The sequence below is a fragment of the Penicillium oxalicum genome, chromosome III (genome assembly GCF_001723175.1).
Source record: "Penicillium oxalicum strain HP7-1 chromosome III, whole genome shotgun sequence".
NCBI classification, from domain to species: Eukaryota; Fungi; Ascomycota; class Eurotiomycetes; order Eurotiales; family Aspergillaceae; genus Penicillium; species Penicillium oxalicum.
In genome coordinates this window covers 1,633,540-1,655,964 of record NC_064652.1, presented here as the reverse complement: position 1 = coordinate 1,655,964, position 22,425 = coordinate 1,633,540, and the positions used below count along the sequence as shown (strand labels likewise).

At 50.5% G+C, this 22,425-nt stretch overlaps 7 protein-coding genes across 7 annotated transcripts; 1 reads left to right on the top strand and 6 right to left on the bottom strand.

The window, feature by feature from the left end:
* Positions 1 to 7: 7 nt before the first annotated feature.
* Positions 8 to 1,342, bottom strand: POX_c04041 (uncharacterized protein; the record flags this gene model as incomplete). The annotated part of the gene is made up of 1 exon (XM_050112926.1): positions 8 to 1,342. The coding sequence occupies one exon, from the start codon at positions 1,340 to 1,342 to the stop codon at positions 8 to 10; it is 1,335 nt and encodes a 444-aa protein (XP_049970482.1).
* Positions 1,343 to 3,971: 2,629 nt separating this feature from the next.
* On the top strand, positions 3,972 to 4,109 carry POX_c04040 (uncharacterized protein; the record flags this gene model as incomplete). The annotated part of the gene is made up of 1 exon (XM_050112925.1): positions 3,972 to 4,109. One exon carries the CDS (start codon positions 3,972 to 3,974, stop codon positions 4,107 to 4,109), a length of 138 nt encoding a protein of 45 aa, XP_049970481.1.
* Positions 4,110 to 7,998: 3,889 nt separating this feature from the next.
* Positions 7,999 to 9,144, bottom strand: POX_c04039 (uncharacterized protein; the record flags this gene model as incomplete). Its single annotated transcript, XM_050112924.1, has 3 exons — positions 7,999 to 8,284; positions 8,362 to 8,791; positions 8,853 to 9,144. The coding sequence occupies 3 exons, from the start codon at positions 9,142 to 9,144 to the stop codon at positions 7,999 to 8,001; spliced, it is 1,008 nt and encodes a 335-aa protein (XP_049970480.1).
* Positions 9,145 to 11,199: 2,055 nt separating this feature from the next.
* POX_c04038 (uncharacterized protein) lies at positions 11,200 to 13,767 on the bottom strand (the record flags this gene model as incomplete). Its single annotated transcript, XM_050112923.1, has 1 exon — positions 11,200 to 13,767. The coding sequence occupies one exon, from the start codon at positions 13,765 to 13,767 to the stop codon at positions 11,200 to 11,202; it is 2,568 nt and encodes an 855-aa protein (XP_049970479.1).
* Positions 13,768 to 14,848: 1,081 nt separating this feature from the next.
* Positions 14,849 to 16,012, bottom strand: POX_c04037 (uncharacterized protein; the record flags this gene model as incomplete). The annotated part of the gene is made up of 1 exon (XM_050112922.1): positions 14,849 to 16,012. One exon carries the CDS (start codon positions 16,010 to 16,012, stop codon positions 14,849 to 14,851), a length of 1,164 nt encoding a protein of 387 aa, XP_049970478.1.
* Positions 16,013 to 16,107: 95 nt separating this feature from the next.
* POX_c04036 (uncharacterized protein) lies at positions 16,108 to 19,008 on the bottom strand (the record flags this gene model as incomplete). Its single annotated transcript, XM_050112921.1, has 1 exon — positions 16,108 to 19,008. The coding sequence occupies one exon, from the start codon at positions 19,006 to 19,008 to the stop codon at positions 16,108 to 16,110; it is 2,901 nt and encodes a 966-aa protein (XP_049970477.1).
* A 565-nt stretch (positions 19,009 to 19,573) lies between these two features.
* Positions 19,574 to 21,681, bottom strand: POX_c04035 (Glutathione hydrolase proenzyme; the record flags this gene model as incomplete). The annotated part of the gene is made up of 7 exons (XM_050112920.1): positions 19,574 to 20,022; positions 20,082 to 20,215; positions 20,271 to 20,431; positions 20,490 to 21,072; positions 21,126 to 21,285; positions 21,345 to 21,378; positions 21,445 to 21,681. The coding sequence occupies 7 exons, from the start codon at positions 21,679 to 21,681 to the stop codon at positions 19,574 to 19,576; spliced, it is 1,758 nt and encodes a 585-aa protein (XP_049970476.1).
* Between the last annotated feature and the right edge of the window lie 744 nt (positions 21,682 to 22,425).

The window sequence follows — 22,425 nt, the reverse complement described above, 5'->3', positions numbered from 1 at the left end:
TCGAATTCTATCGTCCCCATCGACGTGACGGGCGGTCAGTAAATTCATCCTTGCTGGAACGCTCGCTCGCGGCTTCCGATGGATAGGCTGGTTCGGTGGTGATTTCAATGGTAGTCTCTTGGTACACTTTGCCAAGAGGGCCCATTTCGAGGCCAGGCTGGACGATGTTGTCGGTGGATCCGTCACGGTCATGACCCGTCCCACCCCCCAACCCAGTTCGAGTCTTGGGATCAGCAGCAGTGATGGTGGTCAAATGATTTTCGCCGTAACGTCCGCGGCTACTCGCAAATTTGTTATAGGAGCGATCTTGGCTTGGTTCAGAATCGATGATGAGGTTTCGACGGGTCAGGGTGTAAAGAATAACATCCACAAGACCGGAACTGGTGATAATGGCGCCTGGGGAGATGTCAGAAGGCAAGAGCTGGTGGTGTTTGGGGATTCGGACACAAGTATTTGACGACTTACCGGCACAACAGAAAAATTTGATCGAAGGTGCGTGTCCATTGGCCGTGGACATACGTCCGGCTGCCAAAGGAAGAGACAGAGTCATGTAAACGATCGGGTAGATGGTCATGTAGCCGACTACGCGGCGCAGACGCTTCAGACTCTCCAGTTGATTGTTTCCCAGAATGGAAGACGCAGCAATCTGGCGCCGAAGCTGGAAGTACATGACCGCATACAACATCACGGTACCAAACTCGGCGAGAAAAATCCAAATATAATGGGTCCAAAGACGAATAGTCTCATACTCTTCACTGATCCAGCACCATGCACCGGATGGGATAAAGACTTGATAGCCGTGTGCCGCGATGGGGATGATTGTGATGACGGCGATGAATACCCAGACGCCAATGACAAAGCACACAAACATCCGATGGGACATCTTGTAGCCCCAGACGACCAGCAAAAAGGTATGGAACGCGATTGCCAGGACGAACAGACCACTTCCGGGATCTCCGATTTGAAGCCACAGTCCCTGCAGGAAACACGCCACCGTCCCGGCTTTGATTTTGTCGGTGGCGATCCATTTCAGGCACACCACAAAGCCGAGAGACTGTTGGAGATCGGCCAGAACCAAATTGAAGATGAGGATGATGTACTGATTGTAACCAATGTATCTTTGATAATTTCTCCTCCAAAAGATGAGTCGATAGGTGATGAATAAGAGAAGCGTCAAGGTGGCCACGAGCGAGAAACAAGCCATGATCGAGACTGCAATCAGCCCACGATGCTGGGCGACGGGCAGCGGGTCGATATCTAACGTGAGGGCAGCGCCCATTCTCATCGACAGATCATCCTGGGCAGCCCGCGCAAGAAGGCTGCGGAGAAGCATTCCTGCCATCTTGGAGGAAGAGCCGTGACGGGGGCCTTTGAATGGCCTCTGAATGCCCTCGAAGCACCCCCAAGGATGCGTTCGAGACTGCACGGGTAATGAGTACCAAAGGGCACCGGACTATCCACTCAGAGAAGTTCGAGATGCAACGATTGACCTCAATCCCGTAGATGTGGGAGAGAGAAAAAGACCAGGAAGGAGATAGCCTATACAGTGAGCAGCTGATTATGTACGACGACCCAACAGGCTCGTGTCCCCCCGCACAGATTACCCGGCGAACCAGGGTCAGAAATAATGAAAATAACGAGCCGAACGTGGGCAAGCAAGCCGTGTGGAAAGTCAAAGGGCGCGCAATGCGCTTGTTAAAGCCTTCTGGGGCGAGATCCGAGAGGTCGGGAAAGGGCCCAGACGCAGATGACTGGCAGAGACGAGTGAACTTTAAACAGTCTGTCAGAATCAGGGGGACCAGAACAATATTCATTCGAAAACCTGACGAGGTGCTAAAACTGGCCAAAGTCAAGGGCCCTTTAGGCCATCAAGCGGCGGGGGGGCGGAGGGGGCTCCACCACCCTGGAGAGACCATCAAACTTTTACTTCTGGGATCGCCCAAGGCTTAGTCTCGTGGAAGTAGTTTGAGCTGGATATTTGGATTTGATAGGCGAATGCGTGGGAATCATGGACGAGTCAGGACCAAGCTGTATTTACGCCCACCCAACTAGTTCTGTAGTTACTTTTTGAAATTAAGCCAGGGCCCAATTTCGTACCGATTGGAAGACTCTTAGCCCTTTACTCCTTCCATGTGAGCCGCGTCACTGCTAGATTTGTGAAAGATATCCGCTCGGTCAGAGGGTTCCTCGCTCTCTGACTGGAGAGATGGAGGAGGTGGTGGCGATTATGAGCAGCCCGGGTGTTATGTCAATCAGTCTGTGAGTCCATTGATCATCTTTCCATGTGGAAGATCGGAACGTGATACAGAGCATGAGATGGTTTAGTCTCTACTCTGGATCTGCATCTTGTCAGCACCCTGACCAGCTTTACCTCTGATCTTAATCGAGAGGTACATGATCCAATCACTCATTGCCTGCGCAGCGGCCATCCCAAGGGGCATGGCATGTGCCTCTTTCGAGCGAGAGAACGAGCTCTCGTTCGAAGCGGGCATGGGAGTGAACCCTCAAATTCAAAGGAAACCAGGCGATATGCAGGAGTCATAGAGCATTGGCTCGTCGACTATCAAGAGTTGGAGGACACAAAGCTCTTCACACGATGACTTCCGATTACCTGTTGCCCAGGTCGAAGAAGGATGTGACCAGGCAATCCTCTTCATTGCGTGTCCGTGCCGAGGATACGGCGTCTCTCCAGAAGACAGTAGACTAAACATCCGTCGGCCCCCATCCGATGACAGCACCATTGTATGACTCGACGCAGAACTCGGCCACCTCCGACGCAGGGGCAGGAGGCTTCTGGAACGCTAGCGGAAAGACGCTGCCCACGGGCTCAGCTGTGATGTGTTGTTCAGTCAACAAATCCGGGCTGTCCCACTTCCCCAAATTGACGCAGCCACACGACGGTCCTCACCGGCAGAGACAGTTGAGCCGTCTCATTACCGCCCTGCAGACCGCTTGTGAGCCCACTTGGGTAGAAACTTGGCGAAAACGCTTCAATCCACCTCCAATCACTCCTGTTTGGATCGTTATGCATCCAGTATTCCTCCTGTATCCTAGTAGTCTTCGGCTATACTCAGTAAACCCTGACAAATGGCTTTGCTCTTTCTTTTCCACACAGAATAGAGAGATCAAGCACATGTGCAGTAGACTCAGATTTGATTTGATATCAAAATACTAAACTCTCGCTGTGGAAGGCATTTGATACCCTGGGGAACCGCCCCTTTGCGCCGATCAAATCAACAAATTGTTCTGGAGGTTAGCCGTTGAATACCGCCCCTCGCCCACGCCTTCATGATGGCCACACACGGGATGCAGGACTACAAAGACCATCACCTGCAGGTGCTCGATGGTGGCAATGTGAACTAGCGGAGTAATACTGAATGGGGATGAGGGACAAATTCCAGGCCTGGTAGCAGGTCCCCACCGCATCCACCACCAGCCTGGATCACTAAAGTTTACGGAAGAGCCACCAGTCACAACGGTCGCTTGGACGTTTTCCCGTTGGATTGTACGACTCAACTGGGCAAGAATCCCCGTGGCACTTGTGGAGGGAGCTTTTGGATCATCCACGACTCTCAAAACACAACAGGGCTGATTGGTGCTGGACCCAATCAGACATCGACTAGTTGATTTAAGGGGGACTCCAGCCTGCGACCTGCGACGACCCTAGCCAGGCTTGTTGTAGCCCGCGCTCGCGATCGGATCGGATCGCCTCTGTCTCTGTCCCCCGCGGTATCTGCTCTACATACCATTGTACTCGGGCTACTGGCACATCCAGTGATCCGCTCGGCTCCTGTCATGCTTTGAGACCAGACACGGCGGGATGGTCGTGTGGGCCTGGACGGTCTCCTCACCAACGAGCACAGATTCAGTGCGCCGAGCGCAGAAGCACATGGTTCGGGCGGTTTTGTTGAGCCGTCGGCCGTGATAGTTCTATTCAGGGGTTAGGGCGCGTCGTTCCACACCAAAGAATCATGGATCGAGAGAGGGATGTGTGCCGGGAGGTCCGGTGTTACTGTTTCACAGGGTTGGCTAATTCTCCGGCCCAGGCTATGCAGTTGAATCGACGAGAACGAGGGGTACAAGGTACAAGGTACAAGGGAACTCTGTAGGGGTTCCGCCAACTCCGTTGAGACAGGGAGCGAATCACATATGATGGGAGCTGATCAGCCCACGATACACTCCTCCACCATCTCGCTGTTCGACCAGATGGATGCACAACACGGCCAAGGAACAACCACCTTGAAACAGCCGGAGCGGTTCCGAATGGATATAGTATGATCCTTCCAGCCCCATGAGCCGTTATGATGAAATCACAGATGTAGAGACACACTCAGGAGTTGGTCCTATCTACTTCTAGTGTCCAGTTCACTCATAATGGATCACTTTTTTCTGTTCCACCATCTGAGATCGATCTCTTCGTCGGGCTTGAGCATCATCTGACGACATGGCCCAGTGCCGCTCCGTGACCTAAGATGACCACAAAGATCTGATCGATTCCAACTGTGCAGGAATGGTCTTTGCACGGCCTATCTAGTAAGTCTTTCACTTATCCGTTCGTTGCAGGAACTGGACCGCACAGGCACTTCTAGAGATCTTCTCCCCATGCAACGACGGGTATGGACTGTGGACTGTGGATTCATCGAGTCGATCGTACGCTTGAATTGCATACAATGCAGACCAGAGGATATTGACAACATGTCAGTCGCGTTGAGAGAAACACCGTACTCAAGACCTCAAGTAAAGGACGCGTGGGTGTCCATCTGCCATCTTTCTCGGCGTGGATCTTCTTTTTCTTGGCCTGCCGGTATTGGGGGGGGGGGGGGGGGGGGGGGGGGTCGAGCCCTTTAGCGCGGGCGATCAATGAGTCTTTTGGGCAACTGACAGAGTGACTTGGGGACGGTGGAGACCCCCGAGTGGAACCCACAGGCCGGATGGGCACGGGGTGAAACTAAATAATGAGGTCTTAACGACAGAAGTATGGATAACCTTATGAAACATCAATTGTACAGTGCACAACTACCAGTACCGAGTCAAGGTGTACAGTGTACAGCCACGCCCTGGTCGAAAGTAAATGCTGGGTACCCGATCCTCTGCTAACATAAGGGAAGCATCCAGGCAATTAGGTCAAGAGCTTTCAAATGAGGCCAAACCAGCGCGGGCACGGAGTTGGTGCCAAGATGGGCACTAGACTGCCTCACTAGCGCAGATACCCTCGAATAAGAAAGACCGGCCGGGGGTGCTGGGTTGCGCACAGACTGGACTGGCCATCAAGCGGGACTGTCTTGACTTCTCGCATCCCTGGCCTTTACGTTTTGAGTACTTTCTAGTTCCAACTCACTCATTTCTAATGACTACGAGCTATATAATACTTACTATCGAATCTTCGGTCGCCAAATTTCCCAACTCCTTTCGACGAGACCAAACACTCCAAAGAATGATTGCACAAATCGAAATTCCACATAATTTACTTCTACCCAATGCAATCCTCCCCCTCAAAAGGGGAATGGCAGCGTGGCGGGCGCAACTGAGCCGCTCAGCAAAACCTTAAACAGAAACAATTTTTGTGGAGACGGGAGAGCACTAGTCTGGGCTGAAAAAATCTGTCTTGCTTGGAGGAGAGCTTGATCAGCGTCCACCGGACTGTTTCGCATGTTCTAATACGTTAGGAGCGGCTGTGATGGGAGAAGCCGATCCACGAAAGGATAAACACCCTTTTTGACACCGTCGCAAAATCCGGTATTTTAAGCGGCGATCCCTGGTCCTCTTCTCATTTATCATTGGCGGGAATAACAGGCTAGAATAATAGTACAATGTTGCCCGCGCATGCCTAAAGTCTATACATACCTCTACAGCCTATAGTCATGCCTACAATACATATGTCCATACAACGGGGTTTGTCTGTTTTATTGCAATTGTTCAAGCATCCAGGTGTCACGCACACAATGCAGGCCATCCGAAGCTCGAGCCTCGCGATCAGCGCCTCAAATTTGGGTATTTCTCGTAGGCCGGCGCCACCGGGTGCAATACTGTCAACCTCTTGTCGTATCAATAGGTAGTGGTTGGGACCAAAGTGGCGATCAATGGCAGCTCCCCTGAGAGATGGGAAATGCTTAATGTTCCTGTGAGATTGTGAGCCTTCGGTAGACCTTGAACAAATGTGCAGACTGCTGATCGTAGTACACAGCCGGATGACTGTCCTTCAATATCTCCCACCGTAGAACACATGTTAGCGGATTGAGTGTACCACCAAGACTACATGCAACCTTCCCGAAACCCTTATTCCCGGCGAAACAAAATCAAACACCGAATCTAGCGAGCTGTCCGCAACTGAATGTTTAGTGCGTATTGTGCACCCTGCAGCGTAGAGGTTTTCAGTGCGCTGGAAATGAAAATAGTTGACTGGGACTTCATTGCCTAGGTCAAAATTAAACGCACCTGAAACCTCTCGCAATCACGAATAAAATCAAATCAAACCATTCGTGTACAAATATTCGATTTGCACCAGTTGAAAAAATTTGCCAAGACAAGCCAAAAGTCATTTCTCCAGCCAACTAGGCTAGCGTGTTGTGCCCCAATTCATCTTTGGGGGTCATACTTATCTACAATCGCACGCAGATCACGAACCCCTATCATTCCCAACACTGTGGTTCTCAATTCTCGTGTAAAGTTTAAGGGAACCCAATAGTCCTGACTCCTTCTGCAAGTCAAGTTCCAGCCTCGTGGGAGTGCGGTCCAAGGTTCTCCCCGGTCACGACCTTCCATACTTGTCCAGGTCTCCAAATGATTGACCTTCACATGATACCGAGACTGTGTCAAGGCACCCGTCTTCCTGTCCGAGTGGCCGGGTCCCTCCTTTCTTGTCTGATTTTGCAGGCGCACTATCGCATAGCGACTGTTGATTTCAGTTGATGGGGTATAGCGAATGGATGCAGATCGCCAATCAATTTCCACCTGATGTCTTCCATGTTCCATGAGACAGTTACACTTCAATAGTGGAGGACAAGAGACGAAAGACACAGTACAAAAATTACTTCTTTTGACGTCGGCTGGGATTACTATACTATTGGCTCGTTTGCAATGCATTGCGATTGTCCTTCTCCCGTGGTGGCATGCATCAGGTAGACTTGAAGCTGATGCCCGTTCAGTGTGGTGGGCTATTCTGGTCTCCATCTGTTCTCACCGCCATCATATCCATTATAGGGTACATTCCAGACATTTATTTACTGTGATACAAAGCGTGACTTTATAGTAGAGTCAACGTTCCTCTCTACCGGACGACAAGGGTAGAGTTCTTCAAGGGTGTGGACCATTGAATCTTCCACCTGGCTTTTCATCTTTACAGAAAGCTTTGTTTGTGTAAAATCATACTCGAAATAATTTCTAGGTTTCTCTTGAGAATTGAGGGTAGTTCAATGACTTCCCAGTGACAAGGCTCTATTCGTGCACTTTGATTACTGACAGCAATCATTCGGATTGGAAATGCTGTTGTAAAAAACCAACACTCTCATACTGTCGAGCGTGACATTCTGCTAGAATTCACTGGCCATATTTGCAGGAACACTCCAGCAATGTCGAGAAAGACTTTGGAGGAGGCAAAAGGTAAAACTGGAATTGCTGTGACTGTGCGTTGTCGGACTGCCAGACTATGCCATGAGCGCAAATAATGGAACATGACTCTTATCTATATCAAAGACGTATAAAACTCCAAATTTTCGTTTTGAAGCTAGATCTATGTTCAAAACCAGGAACGAGATAATAAAGGTAGAATATTGATTCATCATTTCATTGAGAAGTCCAGCACAGAGATATCAAGCATTGCTCTGAGACCGAAGCTTTGGGCGGTAGGGTCTCTCTGAATATCAACTTGTCAATGTGGCCTCTTTGAATTTGAGTATCAGAATGGCCTATATCGACACTGGTACAAGACGGGAGATTGAATCCAAGAGGGGGGGAAAACCCCTTGTGTGGAAAAGATTCCTCACCCCAGACTCCATTCCTCTAGGGCGCCACCAGGACACCGCGGTATCTCATTTGACCATCACGCAGCTTCTGCATAGCATCCGTAATACCGGTAATGGTCATGGGGAATTTCTCAATCTGCGGGCGAACCTTGTGTCTGGCGGCGAAATCCAACATGGCTCTCATGCTGGCAGTCGCCGCAACTCCGGAGCCGATAATGCTGTAGTTGCCGTTGATCAAGTTCATGGGTGAAACGCCATCCAGGTTCTCCATGCTCACGGTCAAGGGGTAGATCTTTGCTCCGTTTGCCAAGATAGGATAGTATCTGTAGCTCTAGATTAGCGGGCTTGAACATCGAATCGTGACATCAAGCTAGGAAGGAGAGGAGGCGCAGTCACTCACAAGGACATCTTGGGGTTCACGCTGGTAGTAATCAAAAGGATATCGATGGGCTTGACACCCTGCAGAGAGTCCCGACCCTTGGTAGCGTGGAATTCCGAAGCACCAAACCCAACCGCCTCTTGTTTCTTGGACTCAGTACTTGAGAAGACAACCACTTCAAGACCCATCTTGGAAGCGAACTGAATGGCCATGTGGCCCAGACCACCAATACCGATGATGCCGACACGGTCACCAGGCTTCACGCCGGAGTCATACAGAGGAGTCCAGACAGTGGCTCCTCCGCACATCAAGGGACCGGCATCTTCAGAGGCGATCGAGTCAGGAATCTTATAGAGGGCCGAGATATCCCAAGCCAGTGCGGAGCCAAAGCATCCCTGGTCCTGATCCGCGCTACCGTAAGATGTGCGGTGAATGCACAGAGTTTGACGTCCTGTTGCCCTTGTCAAAATTCATCTTTTCTGGAGATGCAGCAATCACAATTCCCAGCATACCTGACACGCAGAAGATGCAATGACCACAGAACTTGTGGAACCAGCCCATGCCAACGCGGTCTCCAACTTTGAACTCGGACATTTCCGCGACAGAGGACCCAATCTCGACAATGGTTCCAATACCTTCGTGGCCCAGACCCTGATCCGCGTGACGGAAGTGCTCATCGGTGCCACAGACACCGCAGTGAGTGATCTTGACGCTAACTTGGGTAGGGCCCAGGTCACGATGACCAGCAGCCTCAACCAGCTCTCCGTTTCCGGAGCCCTTGAAATAAGTGAAGTCGATACCCATGCTTGCGAGAAGGTGTTTTTTTTTCGGCTTGGGAGTCCAAGATTCTGATTGTTTCTTTGTGGATGGAGATTATGCTTGAGATTGAGATCACATCACTCTCATGGCCTCAACGTGTCTTTTATACTTCATTTTCGGGACATTCCACGCATGCCCGGGCATCGGCCCGGGATGTCGTTCAGCAGAGAGCTGAGCGTTCAAGGATGAATAAACACGCCGCTGATGAATAAACACACGCTTTAGGAAACAGACCACTTTCACATCTATCTAGACCAGCTTCTGTCCCCTTTCATCAGGGTATCACGTCTCATTGGCAACTTGGCACTCGCAAAAGACGCCGTGCACTAGAGCATGGCGAGTCCCACTTTAGACTGCACGCGTGTTGTTCGTCTGGGGCCTACATCCAGGGTCCAAGGGACTTGTAATGAGATTTATTGTTGACAAAACAAAAATAAATATATGACGGGCGCCAGGTGGAGTCTGTCAGCGCTAAACCAAACCCAGCCTTGACTTGAGAGGCAACTAACCAAGATAAGAATATGGTCGATGAGAGAAGAGGGATTCGGGAACAAAAAAGGGTCTGGCAGCGGACTGTTGATGAGCCGGCTCGTCCGGTAATTGTGCGATCTCGACCTTTCACAATCTGGTAGACTACCTGATTTAGTACAGACTGAACCCAGGACTACTAACAACCTACTTACTCATCGCTTAAAGTCTCCGTGTTAATGTCGGTAAGAGTATTACGTTGAAAAGTCTTGCATAAGATTTCATGGCCCATTGAAACGCTAGAATCCACTGGTTCTATTCAAGGTAATGTACAGCCCATCGCATCGACTGAGTCCCGAGTGACATAGCAACATAAGCGCCGGATAGCTAATCTGGTACTTTTCGGTGGAATGGCAATCGTCTGCATCATTGATAGAGACAGTAAACGTCATTCGCAAGCGACAGTAGTTTCATCCTTTTTTGTATTTGTAGGTAAGCTGGAACATTCAACGAAAATAGGCATATTTGGGACACCTCGACATCAGGTCCGGTTTAGGAAATACGTAATTTTTTAAATCCATTGGAGGTGCCCGACCGACCGATCGTAAAATTGCTTGAATCTATTGGTAAGGCTGCACCAAATGCTGACATCTTATCCAAGAACTTTGACTAAGCTTTTCAAAGTCGGAGTTAAGAAGTAAAGCACTAGGTTTTACCTATCACTTAAGATTGCAGATAGCCTGGCCAGTACTGGGCAGGGCCGGTGGATGGATCTAGCCATTATCTCTAGGTTTGCCGCGGACTCCAGGACCACTTAAGTTCAACAGCAAGCCTGGGGCTAAAGTCGTTCAGTGGGTTTTACCTGAGATGTTATTGGAAAAATGGATTTATCCAATTATCAGAGCAGTCCTCGTATGTATAAGCGCCCATAATGCCTCGTTGCGCTACTTTCGAGCCAGCTGCATCACTCACGAAGCAAGCCCAGGTCATGACCTCCGTGCTAGGTCCTGGAACACGCCCTTCATTTCTGGCCTATCATAGAAAATATTCCTTACTAGAATTGAATTCACCAATAGAATGCGTATTTCAGAAACAAACCGTCTCTCGGGCATTTCCCGATGCAAAGACGAGTACTGGTCTGAGAGACGTAGAGTTGGAAATCGGCGGAGTTCAACCGGATAAATCGATTGTAGGAGAGAACCACACACAATGCAGACAGAATAAAGCCGTCGAAATAGTGGAGTGATGACTAACAGTGTCATCGAGATATTTCGTTCAGGGGAAACGGTGATGAATTTGAAATGCCAGTGCAAAATGACAAGTGTCCAATGATCTTTTTAATACCTGAGTTATGAGCGCTCCAAGCTAGAATTTTGATCTGGATAACGATCCAATTGATTTTATGGGGAAATGTCTCCTCGTATGTCCGAGGGAGATATACTTCATGGTGAGTTATTGTATGAGCAACAATCATTAAATGATATTCATTATTCATCAAGACGGAAGCACCTCCAATTGCTTTCCAGCTATGACTTAGAGTCTCTTGAAACTGCAGAGATCATATCCATAGCCCTATCTGCGTCGCGAGTTGCGGCTGTCACGACGGCTCACATGAACCCCATCCTCGTCCTCATCTTCCTCCTCTACCGGCGCAGGAGTCCGGCGTTCTGTGCGTCGCTTTGGTCGCCGGCGACGATTCGAGCTAATATTGCTCGCAGAGTCATCGGGAGCCAAAGAGCGATCGTCGTCCAACCCGTCATCTTCCGTGCCGCTTTCCCAAGCATGGATGCCTGAGGCGGGAGTTCCGAGACGGGCTTCCACGTAAGAGCCGCGTCGATTCTGGTTGGCAACTGAGAGACCGGCGCTGCGTTCACGTAGTGCGATACGAACGGCCTCAGCCTTGAGATGAAGTGCCTCAAAGGCATCTTCGAGGGCTTCCATTCCACGGAATATGTCTCTCTCAATCTCAGCGAGTGCGGCAATTTCCGTTTCCTCGTCCAGTGCGATCGGTCCTCCAAAGGACGCAGGTGATGATGGTCCTCCGGTCGCCTGGCCTGCTGGCCGAAAGCTGCCGTCCATATAGTTCGGCGTCGGCCCACGCGAAACTCCCGCGGCACTGAAGGGAGTATTTGAGCGGCTGCCACTCCAGCGGGCATTGGCAGAGGGCACGGGATCCTCTATGCCGCTGCGCAAGAATCCATCAAATCGGCCGGAGATCAGAATGTCCCACTCGTCATCAGTGATGGCTGCAAGAGTTGCCAATACATGGTGCAAGTTAGGATGATTCAGCATAAACATGGCGGTTTCTGGGTCGCGGGGCAAGGAGGGGAGACGATAGAGCCGTTGCAGGGCCTGTGACGAAGAAATCAAGGGCGAAGGTCGGTGGCGCGGTTTTTCGTCGCCTGATCGTGGCACGGGAGTCGAGGAGTTAATTCCCAGAAGCGCACAGAATAACGAGCGTTGATGAGGTTCCAGATGTGTGAGCATTGCGAAAGTCAAAGTCTCATCGTCGACCTCATCAGGAGCACTGCTCGCTGGATCCGTCTGCTCGGATAACCACTTGTCAACCGCCACTTTGGTCTTGCGAGATTGGCGGATAAAATGGTCGCGATATTCTTCGGGAACATCGACGTCAAGCTTCTGCATGGGAATGTGCTCCTCACCAGGCGCTCCAGCTTCTACGGTCGAGGCAGCCATCGTGAATGGGGGCCACATGGGCAGCTCGCGGCGTCCGGACACTAATTCCAGCACTTCTCCCCAACTAACACCTTCAGGGCGATCTTCGGTATCATCATGGTCGCACATAAGACAATTGCACGGCTCCGATGAGATATCGCGCGCAAAGACAGCCTCGAGGCGGTCGAGCAATCGACGTGCAACGGAACGATACCCAGTGGCCACGGCAAGTGAGCCATTTTTGCTCATAACCTTTTGGTAATCATCGAGCAATTGGCTGAAGGGCTCGAAGACATCCGCAGCTGCCCGCTGGGGCTGCGCCGCTGATTGAGAGAAAGGATCCGAAACGGCTGGGACAGGAAGCAGTGTCCGCGGAACTCGATGATCTAAACCACCGTGCTGGAGGAGATAGTCCACTCTAGGGACGGTGATAGGCATTTGCGGGGGCGGCGGGGGCGGCGGGGGCGCGCCGTAGCCTGGTCCAGGCATGACAGGCCTTCCGTAATCGATCGAATCATCACTTGGTGTATGGCGGTGGGATGCGGCCGATCGGGTTTGACTGCGAGAAGGAGGTTTTGCGGGCGGAGACCTGGGTTTTCGAGGCGGGTTATATTGCTGATGAGGAGCGATCGAAGTGGCATCAGATCCATTCGTGGATTCTGTGCCAACATCGCGGACTGTCGACTGCGAAGGCGACATGGTTGAGCGACTCGATCGCTTGGGCAAGCTCCTTTCTTCGGGGAGCTTCGTCTTTGATGGCTTGTGGCTCACTCGAGGGGAGGAGGTCTCCTTGTCGGGACGAGAGGACTTGGATTTCGGTGTATCTGCCCGGGTGGTCTTGCTTGACCTGGTGGAGTCGGCTCTCTTCGCGGAGTCATCTCTCTTTGATCGCAGACTCGAGGACGACCGATTGATCTCGGTTGTCCTGATTCTGATGCTGCCCCTCTTCGCTTTTGGCTTTTCTTCCTCCTTGTCATCTTGCTTGCCAACAGCACTGCCTCTTTGTGATGACTCCTGATCGAGACCAGTCAAAGGTGGGCTAGGAGGGGCATGGTGGTTCTCTGCGCGGTCCTGACTGGGGCCATTCTCCTTTTGAGCGGTCAAGTCTGTCGGGTCGGGGGTGGGAATGTCGCGGTGGCGAACATCTTCTTTGCTATGTGCTTTAGAGAAGGTCGGATATGGTAGGCTGGTCCTCGATTCCAGGAATGAAGCTGTATCCGCCCGGCTCGCGGTATCTGGAAGGCCAGGCATCGAGGAGCGCCGGAGAGGGGCACGGTTAGAAAGCGAGGATGTGGAGGAGTGAGCCGTGCGTTCGGAAGACTTTGTTTCCTTGGTTGACGTGCGGGAGGTCCGTCCTTGTCCCTGAGACGAACGCTTCGCGGATGATGGAGATTGACTTTCAGATGTTGAAGAGGATTTCGTTTTCCGATTTTTGACAGCGTTAGGTCTCACCGGAAAAAACATGATGGGCTCGTGAGGACTGTAGCGGTAGCGTTAGCCGCACCGGGTGGATCCCCTTCAGGAAGCCTTGGGCCCGCAACTAGTGAATACAGCACTGCGCATCCAGCGAGTCGCAGCAAAATGTGGATTGTGTTGGTCTTGTCTCCACCTTTTACCTTGAGAGTATCGTGAATCAAGACTTGGTAATCGAGATAGTGCACTGTCTTACTAGCGGAGACGCGGTGCTATCTTGATCTTCAGTTCGACATGCGCTGCCTGGCGCTTAAGTTGGGCAGGTATGTGCTCAACGGTAGCTCAAGATCCAGGTGGCACAGCGCTTGCGTCGATCGCCCTCGTGCTATGAAAGTGACCCACGCACGTCATGGATTGTTCAATGCACCCTTTCTTTTCAGATCACATGTCAATTCGAGGATGAATCGTAAGTGATGCGATAATTCGAGTACAGCACATGTCCAGCGTTCAGGTACAATGCATCGAATGACCCTTGAAGAAGGGCCGAGGGAGGAATGGAACTGGTGATCATGCGGCGAGTTGGAGCCTGGGAGCCTCAGGAAACACTTTGGTCCTCCCTGCTCACCTGACTCGGACTTGCTGCATGAGCGCCCAATGTTTGCGGAGTGCAGGGAGAGCCATATTGAGCGGGTTCAAGGCAGGAGTCAATATTAAATGCTGCTGAATGAGGTGATTGGATAGGTGCAACTACAGTAAGCTCAGACAGTCGCCGGCGAGAGACATTTCACGTGAAGTTTGAGGAAGATTCCATGGATGACCTTATTGCCATCATCCAGTCAACACGAGGCAAATCTCTTGAGAGGTATCAAATCCCGCTGGCCAATCATAAAAACACCCTTCAACGTAGAACTGGAGAATGTTCCGAGAAGAACAAAGAAGAAATCTCGGCAAATGGATGCACATCTACGAAAAATGCTAGAAACACCATGCAAAGGTGTCAATTATGTTCAGATTCTTGATATCTTCAAGGCATCTGTTGAAACAAGGGTATCATTGACAAATGAGGCAAAACAGTCGCTGCTAGCGCTTAACACAACGGTCGCTGCATGACATTCAACAAGAATTCAGATTATTAGTTTGCTGCATGCAATCCGTTCAATGATTTCTTGACCGGGGATGTCTGAAGCACCCAATTGCCGTCTTGTTCGTGCGCAACTCCCTCTCGATGGGCCGCACGACGGGTTTTATCCCCAGCCGGAGACAGATCACCTGTATGGCAATCCCACACCCAACCTTCTTTAAGCCACATCCAAGTCAAGTAAGCACGCAATTCTTTATCTTGAGGGAGCACAGACTTCCACTCAGGAACGAAGCCGGGCTCTGTTGCGCCCGTCCCCTTCCAATCCTGGGCCAGACCGCGAAGCTCGTCTCGACAAAAGATGCGCCAGCTATCCAAAGAGTACGCACCGACCCCAGGTAAGTGCGCAATTTCCCACGCGACCCGAGGATCTTCATCATCGAGACATTGCGCCAGAGCAACATCTCGTCCATCATATTTCTGAGGGTAATGAAGCTTACGGTATCGCTTGTTCTTCGAAGGCGGCTCACTCTGCCAGATTTGGGCAATTGCTATACACTTGCGGGCTCGCTGGTTCTGAAAACCAAGACAATGAATCAAGGATACAAACTCTGTCGCCTTCGCGGATGCCATAGCCTCGACGGTCGGATATTGTTCAAAGACCTTGAACAAAATGGGCAGAGCAACAGCACCCCGCGTTCTGTTCAAGAAAATCGTGGCAATAATTAATCTGAAAGGGTCGTGTGCAAGTTGCTCCTGAATCAGGCCAAAGGATGGCGCGTCGACGGGAGGAAAAGGAAGACAGGACGGAATGATTTCAGGGGTCTGAGGGAAATATGGGGATATTCTTGGTCTTTTGGCACGAGGCACGTTTGCCGAGTTCGTCCCAGGCAAGATATCAAGCTTTGACCTGGCCGAGGGAGCAGGCGCATTATCGACGGACGGAAAATGCGGGCTTTTGGTAGGTGAATCCTTGGGCGTCGGATACAGATTTTCATCTATGTCGGGCTCCCGGCCATCATGAACATTATTTTCACTATTTTCGTCATCGAAGTCGAGGCTGTCGGAAAAATCAAGATCGCTATCCAGATCGGTCAAAGAAGAGTCCGAAGATAAATCGTCGACAAGTATGTTCGGCCCTGGCGGGATGTTGAAACTTGTTCCAAGCGGCAACGTATCCGGTAAATCATTTGCTTTGTCCAGAGTTGTCTTTGACATTTTCTCCAGGCAATGAATAGCGCTCGCCGGTACTGTACAAAAGTATTTGGATTTTACCTCATTGCAGAGTGTCAGCCCTGGCAAATCACTGGAATTTAAAAATCCTCGTCCCGCACCTCCTCCATGTCAGGTGACAAGCCCGAAGATCGCGATCGGGGACTGCCCGCCGATCGCGAGGGCGCCGAGAATGTAGTCGCCAAGCTTTGTCTTGGCCTTTGCAACTTGGTGGCTTTGTCCGGGGGCACAGCCAGGTCCGCGTGAAGATCACGAACATTGCCTGGAATCCTTGGTCTTTCGTCTTGAAAATCCAATAATTGCGAGTCAGGCTTGTTTTCAGAATATGATATTCTGTCCTCGGGATTTTTCCGAATTCGCATAGAATCATGAGCGGGCGTCGAAAGCCCGGTGTTTGTCGTCCCAAACAAATGAAGCGAATCGACAGGGCTTTCCAGCTTTCGCCTTTTGGATCTGTGATTCTCTATCGCGCGGTTGGGCGCCTCTGTTCCATTTTCCTCCCCATCTGAGAGCAAATCACCATGTCCTCGATTACCGTTAGAAGAACTGCTCCCCATCTCCCGCCTGCGTGATTTCCGTTTTCGTTTGCGCTCCTTTTTCTTTTCAAGTTTCTGCGCACAGTCCTTCCGTTTTCTTGCTTTTCTCGGTTCGGTGTCTATCGTAAGAGGCTTAGACGATAGAACGGGTGCTTTACCAGTCAAAACTGGCTTCTCCCTAAAAGTATTTTCAGGAGACCGATCTGGCTCATTTGAAGTGCTTTCTTCTTGCGCCTCTTGTCTCCTGGATTTCTTTTGCTGGTACTTGAGTTGCTTCTTTTCGCGCTTCAATCTCTTCCTCTCCTTTCTCTTCTGGCTCTTGGACATGCTTTGAGCAACGTTTGAGACAGGCTCATCCAGCCCAAGAGATGGCATTTCTTGTCCCTGATTCGCATCTGGTCCGGTGACTGGTGCACTCGTTGTACCGGCCAATAGCTCCCGGTTTGAGTGACAATTTAGACTTGTCACGGACGTTGAGCCCTCTCGCTTCTTGGCTGGCTGATCGCTGATCGCGAGATCACCAGCAGCTTGAAGTGGAGACGAAGCTGGCATTCCATCGAACGTTTTTCGGGCAACCTCGATCATCCGTCTTCTGGATTTCTGTTCTTGCCTTTCTGACATCTTTGCGATAGCAGAAGCTTGACTTTTCGAGGCTGTTTGAGCGCTCAGCTGATCAGATGACGTCCGATCGGAAGTCTGTGCTGATTTTTCGTGTAATGTGAGGCATTGGGGCTCGGAAGCACCAATCTCCGGTTCGCTCATCGCTGGATAATTGCAAGCACTTGACGGGCCTTGATTCCTTTCATGTTTCGAAGATTTTGATGGCACAAATTTGAGCGGTTGCTTTGACTCGGTGAGTTTCTCATGCGAAACATCAAATGAGTATGATACTTCAGGGATGCCTGTTGTCTCCCAAGGAGCGTCATCAAAACTTTTGATGGGGTCAGCAATGGCTGCGGGATCGTCATTTTGGCGGAGTTGAGCTTCTGTGAGTAAAGAGCATGGTTTGGATGCCGTTTTGATAGAGAGAGGAGCCTCGGTCTTTCCATGGTTCTTCATTCCGTGATCACTGCAGTAAGTAAATTCAGAGTTTGGTTGTTTACACACAGGGTCCTTATTCACATCATCGGTCCTCTCATCAAACGCAGTGGTGAGTGGTGCAGATAATGGTGGTGTCGGGACGTCTGTAGCTATGCAGGTCAAGTCACGCATAGGCGCGGTTTTCTCATCGGCGCGTGCGGTGACCTTAGTCATATCGTGCTGGCTACTGGCAGGTCCATGGCCAGGAATTTTTCTCTGACATATTTGAGAGGTGGAGGGCTTTGAGGCAGTGTCATCCACCTCTTGTCCGAAGCATGGGTCATTGGTGTCGTCCGCAATCGGTCCGGCTTCAACTCCGACTCTGACAAGATAAAGCCGGCGCACGTACATTATCAAGCTCCAAAGCAAAGACGTTTCAAGACCCAGCTTGACTGCTTCGGCAACCATATCCTTAATGAATTGCTGCCGCTCGGATCGCCAAACGGGCTGTACAGAATGAGACATGAAAGGATGGGCCGCGATGAAGCGCAATATACGACGTTTCGTTGACTTTTTGACATTCCGAAATATGGAAGATTCCTCCTCATAGTCTTGCCTTGAAAGGCTCAAGGTTTTGACAGAAACTTTTGCTGATGGACTAGCCGGTGCAACATTATCAGCAGCTGTTTTGCCATCGTTGTTACCGAGATTTTTCGGTTCCGCTATTGTCATTTCATCAGAACCCCTCAAAATCTCAGTCTTGCCATGTTTTACATCGAACGGCCTCGATTGAATGGAATGGCTGGCCTGAGGTTGGGTGCTTAGAGATGCGGTAACTTCCGTAGTATTGAAGTACGCGTCTTCGACCTCGGAATCTCTGCGATGCTTGTCGTCTTTGAAGCTCATCCCGTCTGTGGCTTGTTCATCTCCGTCACTGCAAAGATCAACGACAGTGATGGTTCTTGTGGCTGTTGACCTCTTCTTCCTGGCTTCGGTAGTATTCAATGTCTTGTGTTGTTTGCCTTTGATCTTCGACCTCGTTGAGACTGGAGATCTCTTCACAGGGGGAGGAGTTTGCCCGTAGGAAGAAGTAAAGAATGATGATTCGTCATATTGGTCGGCGCCTGAGTAGAAAGGCCATTGGTGGCTCCGGCCCTCCTCGAGGCTTTCCTCTTCAGCCAAGATTTCATCGATCGTCTTCTGCACTGCATCTGGGAAAGGCTTGTAGTCCTTATATGTCTCTTCAGGGAAAGACGGGTCGGGGACCACAATCGCAACCTCGTCCGTAGCTTCCATCTCGCGGTGAGAACCCGCTCTTTGGTAAAAGCTCGTTTTGGCTGAGAGATAGTCGAAAAGTAATGGGACGAGCGCTAGAATTGCCGGATTTGGGGATTGCACTGTGAGCCATTTCGTGTTAATTGGCATACTGGATCTGGGGGCCCTTTCGACCCTCGCCGTGACTGGGTACTTACCCTTCCGTGGCCCGTATCTGGGAAAGCTCGAGGGGCTTCAACATTATCGAGAGTGTAGGTTTTCGCCTCGGGCAGAGGTAAATAAGTCATGAAATCTGCTCATGAGCAAAGTCCAAAAACCCCCAATTTTGGCCATGCGCTCTGACCTAGTCAGGACGCGAAAATTGTCAAGCGCAACCAGAAGATATGCTGCTCATGGTTTACCCCAGTCTGTGAAAAGGCAAACGCGGCATGCCAACGAGAGCTGTCAGCTTGCACATACCGCGTCGCGATAAGCTTATCGTTTGATGCCTGGAGAAGGTGGCCGCAATCAACCAATGAAAGGGACAGGGGAACTCGACCGACTGGCGGAATGATTACTACCTTAAACAGGCATTGTGAATCCTAGTGGAGAGAGAATGATTCATTTTCTTGACTACCAGGAATCCTCGTAACATTTGCATCTCTCTGATTGCCTGTGTATGAAGATCCATGCATGAGACCCGGTCGTAAAAACCGTATCTGCAAACTATGTACATTTAAATGGAGTAGCCTGCCGACGCTAGTTGTCGAGGCTCGCCAGCGGCATCAAACGTCCCGTTGGGAAGCACATGGATCAACTGAGCTGTACTCTGTCCAGGGGCAACCCATGTCACATTATGACCGAGAGATTTCATGAATTCGACCGTCGAGTTATCGTAGGAATACTCGAAGCTGACCTGATTAGGAATGAGCTGATCATGAAGACGAGGCTTAGCGAGAGCCTCCGCGGCGCTCAGCTTCTGGTCGATAGAGTGAATGATGTTTTGAACAGTGGCTGTGATAATACGACTTCCTCCCGCAGAGCCTGCGACCAAAAAAAGCTTTCCATCCGGGTGGGTGACAATTGCAGGGGTAATTGATGACAAGGGACGTTTCCCAGGTCGGATGAAATTTGCCTCGGAGGGAATGTAGCCAAACTGGTTTGAGGAGCCGGGGATCGAAAAATCTAATCCGATGTATCAGTGACATGCTATGACCGCAATTACACACAACGAATGCGCATACCGTTCATTTCATTATTCATGATGATTCCAGTCTCGGGAACGAGTACATGGCTTCCAAAGTACGTATTGATGGTCGTAATGACAGAAATGGCAAGACCATTGTGATCAGCGGTTGCGAGGTGAGATGTGCCAGGACTAGGAATAGGTCGATCATTAAGATGTGCCAAATGTCTGGAGCAGACAGACTTACGTGTCCAGGCTTTCAAGACCCGCTGGGTCATATGCAGATACATTCAAGGTGGTTTTGTCAGAGATCTTCGACCGAATCTCCTCGATAGTCGAGCGTTCCAGCATGGCATGCTGGTAGTCGTTCATACCCGCCACAAACAGCGGGTCACCGAGTAAAGTACGCTGTCGATACTGTGAGCTTGATGAGGCAAGAAAAAGGGATTCACATTCCGAGACCCACCTCGCCATAAGCAAACCGCATTGCTTCATCCATGCGATGTGTGCTCAGATTCACTGATTCATCGCAGTCAAAGAAATCCTTGTAGGTGCTCAGGATCTTCAATATACTCAGAGCAACAATTCCACTGGAGGGCGCAGTCGTACTTGTGATGGTGTAGCCCCGATAGTCAATCTGAGAGGTATTGCGGACTGCGACGGTGTAATTTTGAAGATCTTCAACAGTCATGGTGCCGTTTGCCGCTTGAATCGCATCAATCATCGTTTCAGCTATCGCGCCTGTGTAGAAGGCGTCCGGTCCTTTCTGGGCAATGGTTTCTAACGTATCGGCGTAGCGCTTCCGTGTGATAGTGTCTCCCAGGCCAAGCCGTGTTCCATTGGGAGCAAAATCCAAAGCCCAGTTCGGGTCCTTCGTCAAGAAATCCTCACCACTGCCAACGGCAACCTTCATGTATTTGACCAGATCTGACGAGACGGGGAAACCTTTGCGTGCTGTCTGTATCGCTGGCTGCAATAGAGTCGCCCAAGGCAGCGAGCCATATTTCTTATGAAGATGTTCCAAGCCACGGATCTCTCCAGGGACACCACTGTGTTCAAACAATCAGCATTCGAGCGAAATCTGAAGGATTGCCGTTTTTACCTTGCAAGCCCACCGTATACAGATGCGTCAGTATTGTTGTTGTACATGTCTTGGAAGGCGGCAGCCGGTGCCGTTTCACGGAAGTCGATGAATTCATAGGAGTTGTTGGGCGCCCGAACAAGCATGAAACCACCACCACCGATACCACTGTGATACATGGCTTCACGATATCAGCCCAAACTGCCTCTTGGTACGTACTATGACACCCCCAATACTCACAGGTAACTCCAATACAGAATTGTGCGGCGATCAGCTATCCATTGGGTTAGGCAAAGATCTGATGTCAAGGTCTATCGTCGAGTATGGGTAATATACTCACTGCATCAGCAGCATTGCCGCCCAATTTAAACATCTCAATGCCATGACTAGAGCAGATTGCGTTCTCTGTTGCCACAGCGCCCAGCTTTCCTGGTGCGATATGCCCATCCACATTGGCAGAATGATCGGAGCTCCATGGAGAGAACTCTAGAGGAGAAGATGAAACACTCGGTAGGGAGATTCCCAAGAGAAGGAGGGACACTACGGCCACTAGGCCGCAATTTTTGGATCGTGCCATTGACCAGAAGTCGTTGCGCCGGTCTTGAGACGATGAAGATCGATCAGTGGGAGAGTATCGCACAGGATATTTTGGATTTTGCTCGAGGGACTAGCAAGCCATTTGCTGTTATTTGTACTGCACTCAAGCACTTGTATGATAAGAGGGGTGGCAGGAACTAGCCAGGATCAATCCTGAGCTCGTAGATACCTGCTTCTCCACATCTCGCGTGCCGATCATTGTGTATTCCAGGATTCCTTTCCTATTGCGACTTGGGAGTGATAAATTGCGTTTCTGTGGGTTACTATGCATCTCATACTGCCACTGATCAACGTCTGTGTCCGTCGACACGATGGCATCTCCCATACTAACACACAACAGTGAATTGAAAGAATACAAAAAATTCAAACTGCCCTTTTAATTCCATACTTGTCATCCCCTAGTAAAGATAGGCAGAGGCAGAGATAATGTGACCCCGCAGATAAGCCGTGGGCCTTCTCCAAATCTCCACGGAGTAAGGTTTACTGTCGCAGAATACAGTATTCTGACTGGGGCTGCGTTCAACACCGACGCTCATTGTGGCCATTAGCGCTCAAAGGACGACACCCAAGATGCAACCGGACCATAGTCAGGAGGTTTGCTCAGTCCTGGTGTCTGTTCATTTCTCGTCCGGTGACCCCGAAGATGGGGTCAGGAAGTAAGCGCTGAGCTTAGAAATCTCGCCCGCGTGGAGCTGCACGGGCCTAAAATGCTATCAAGATTGTG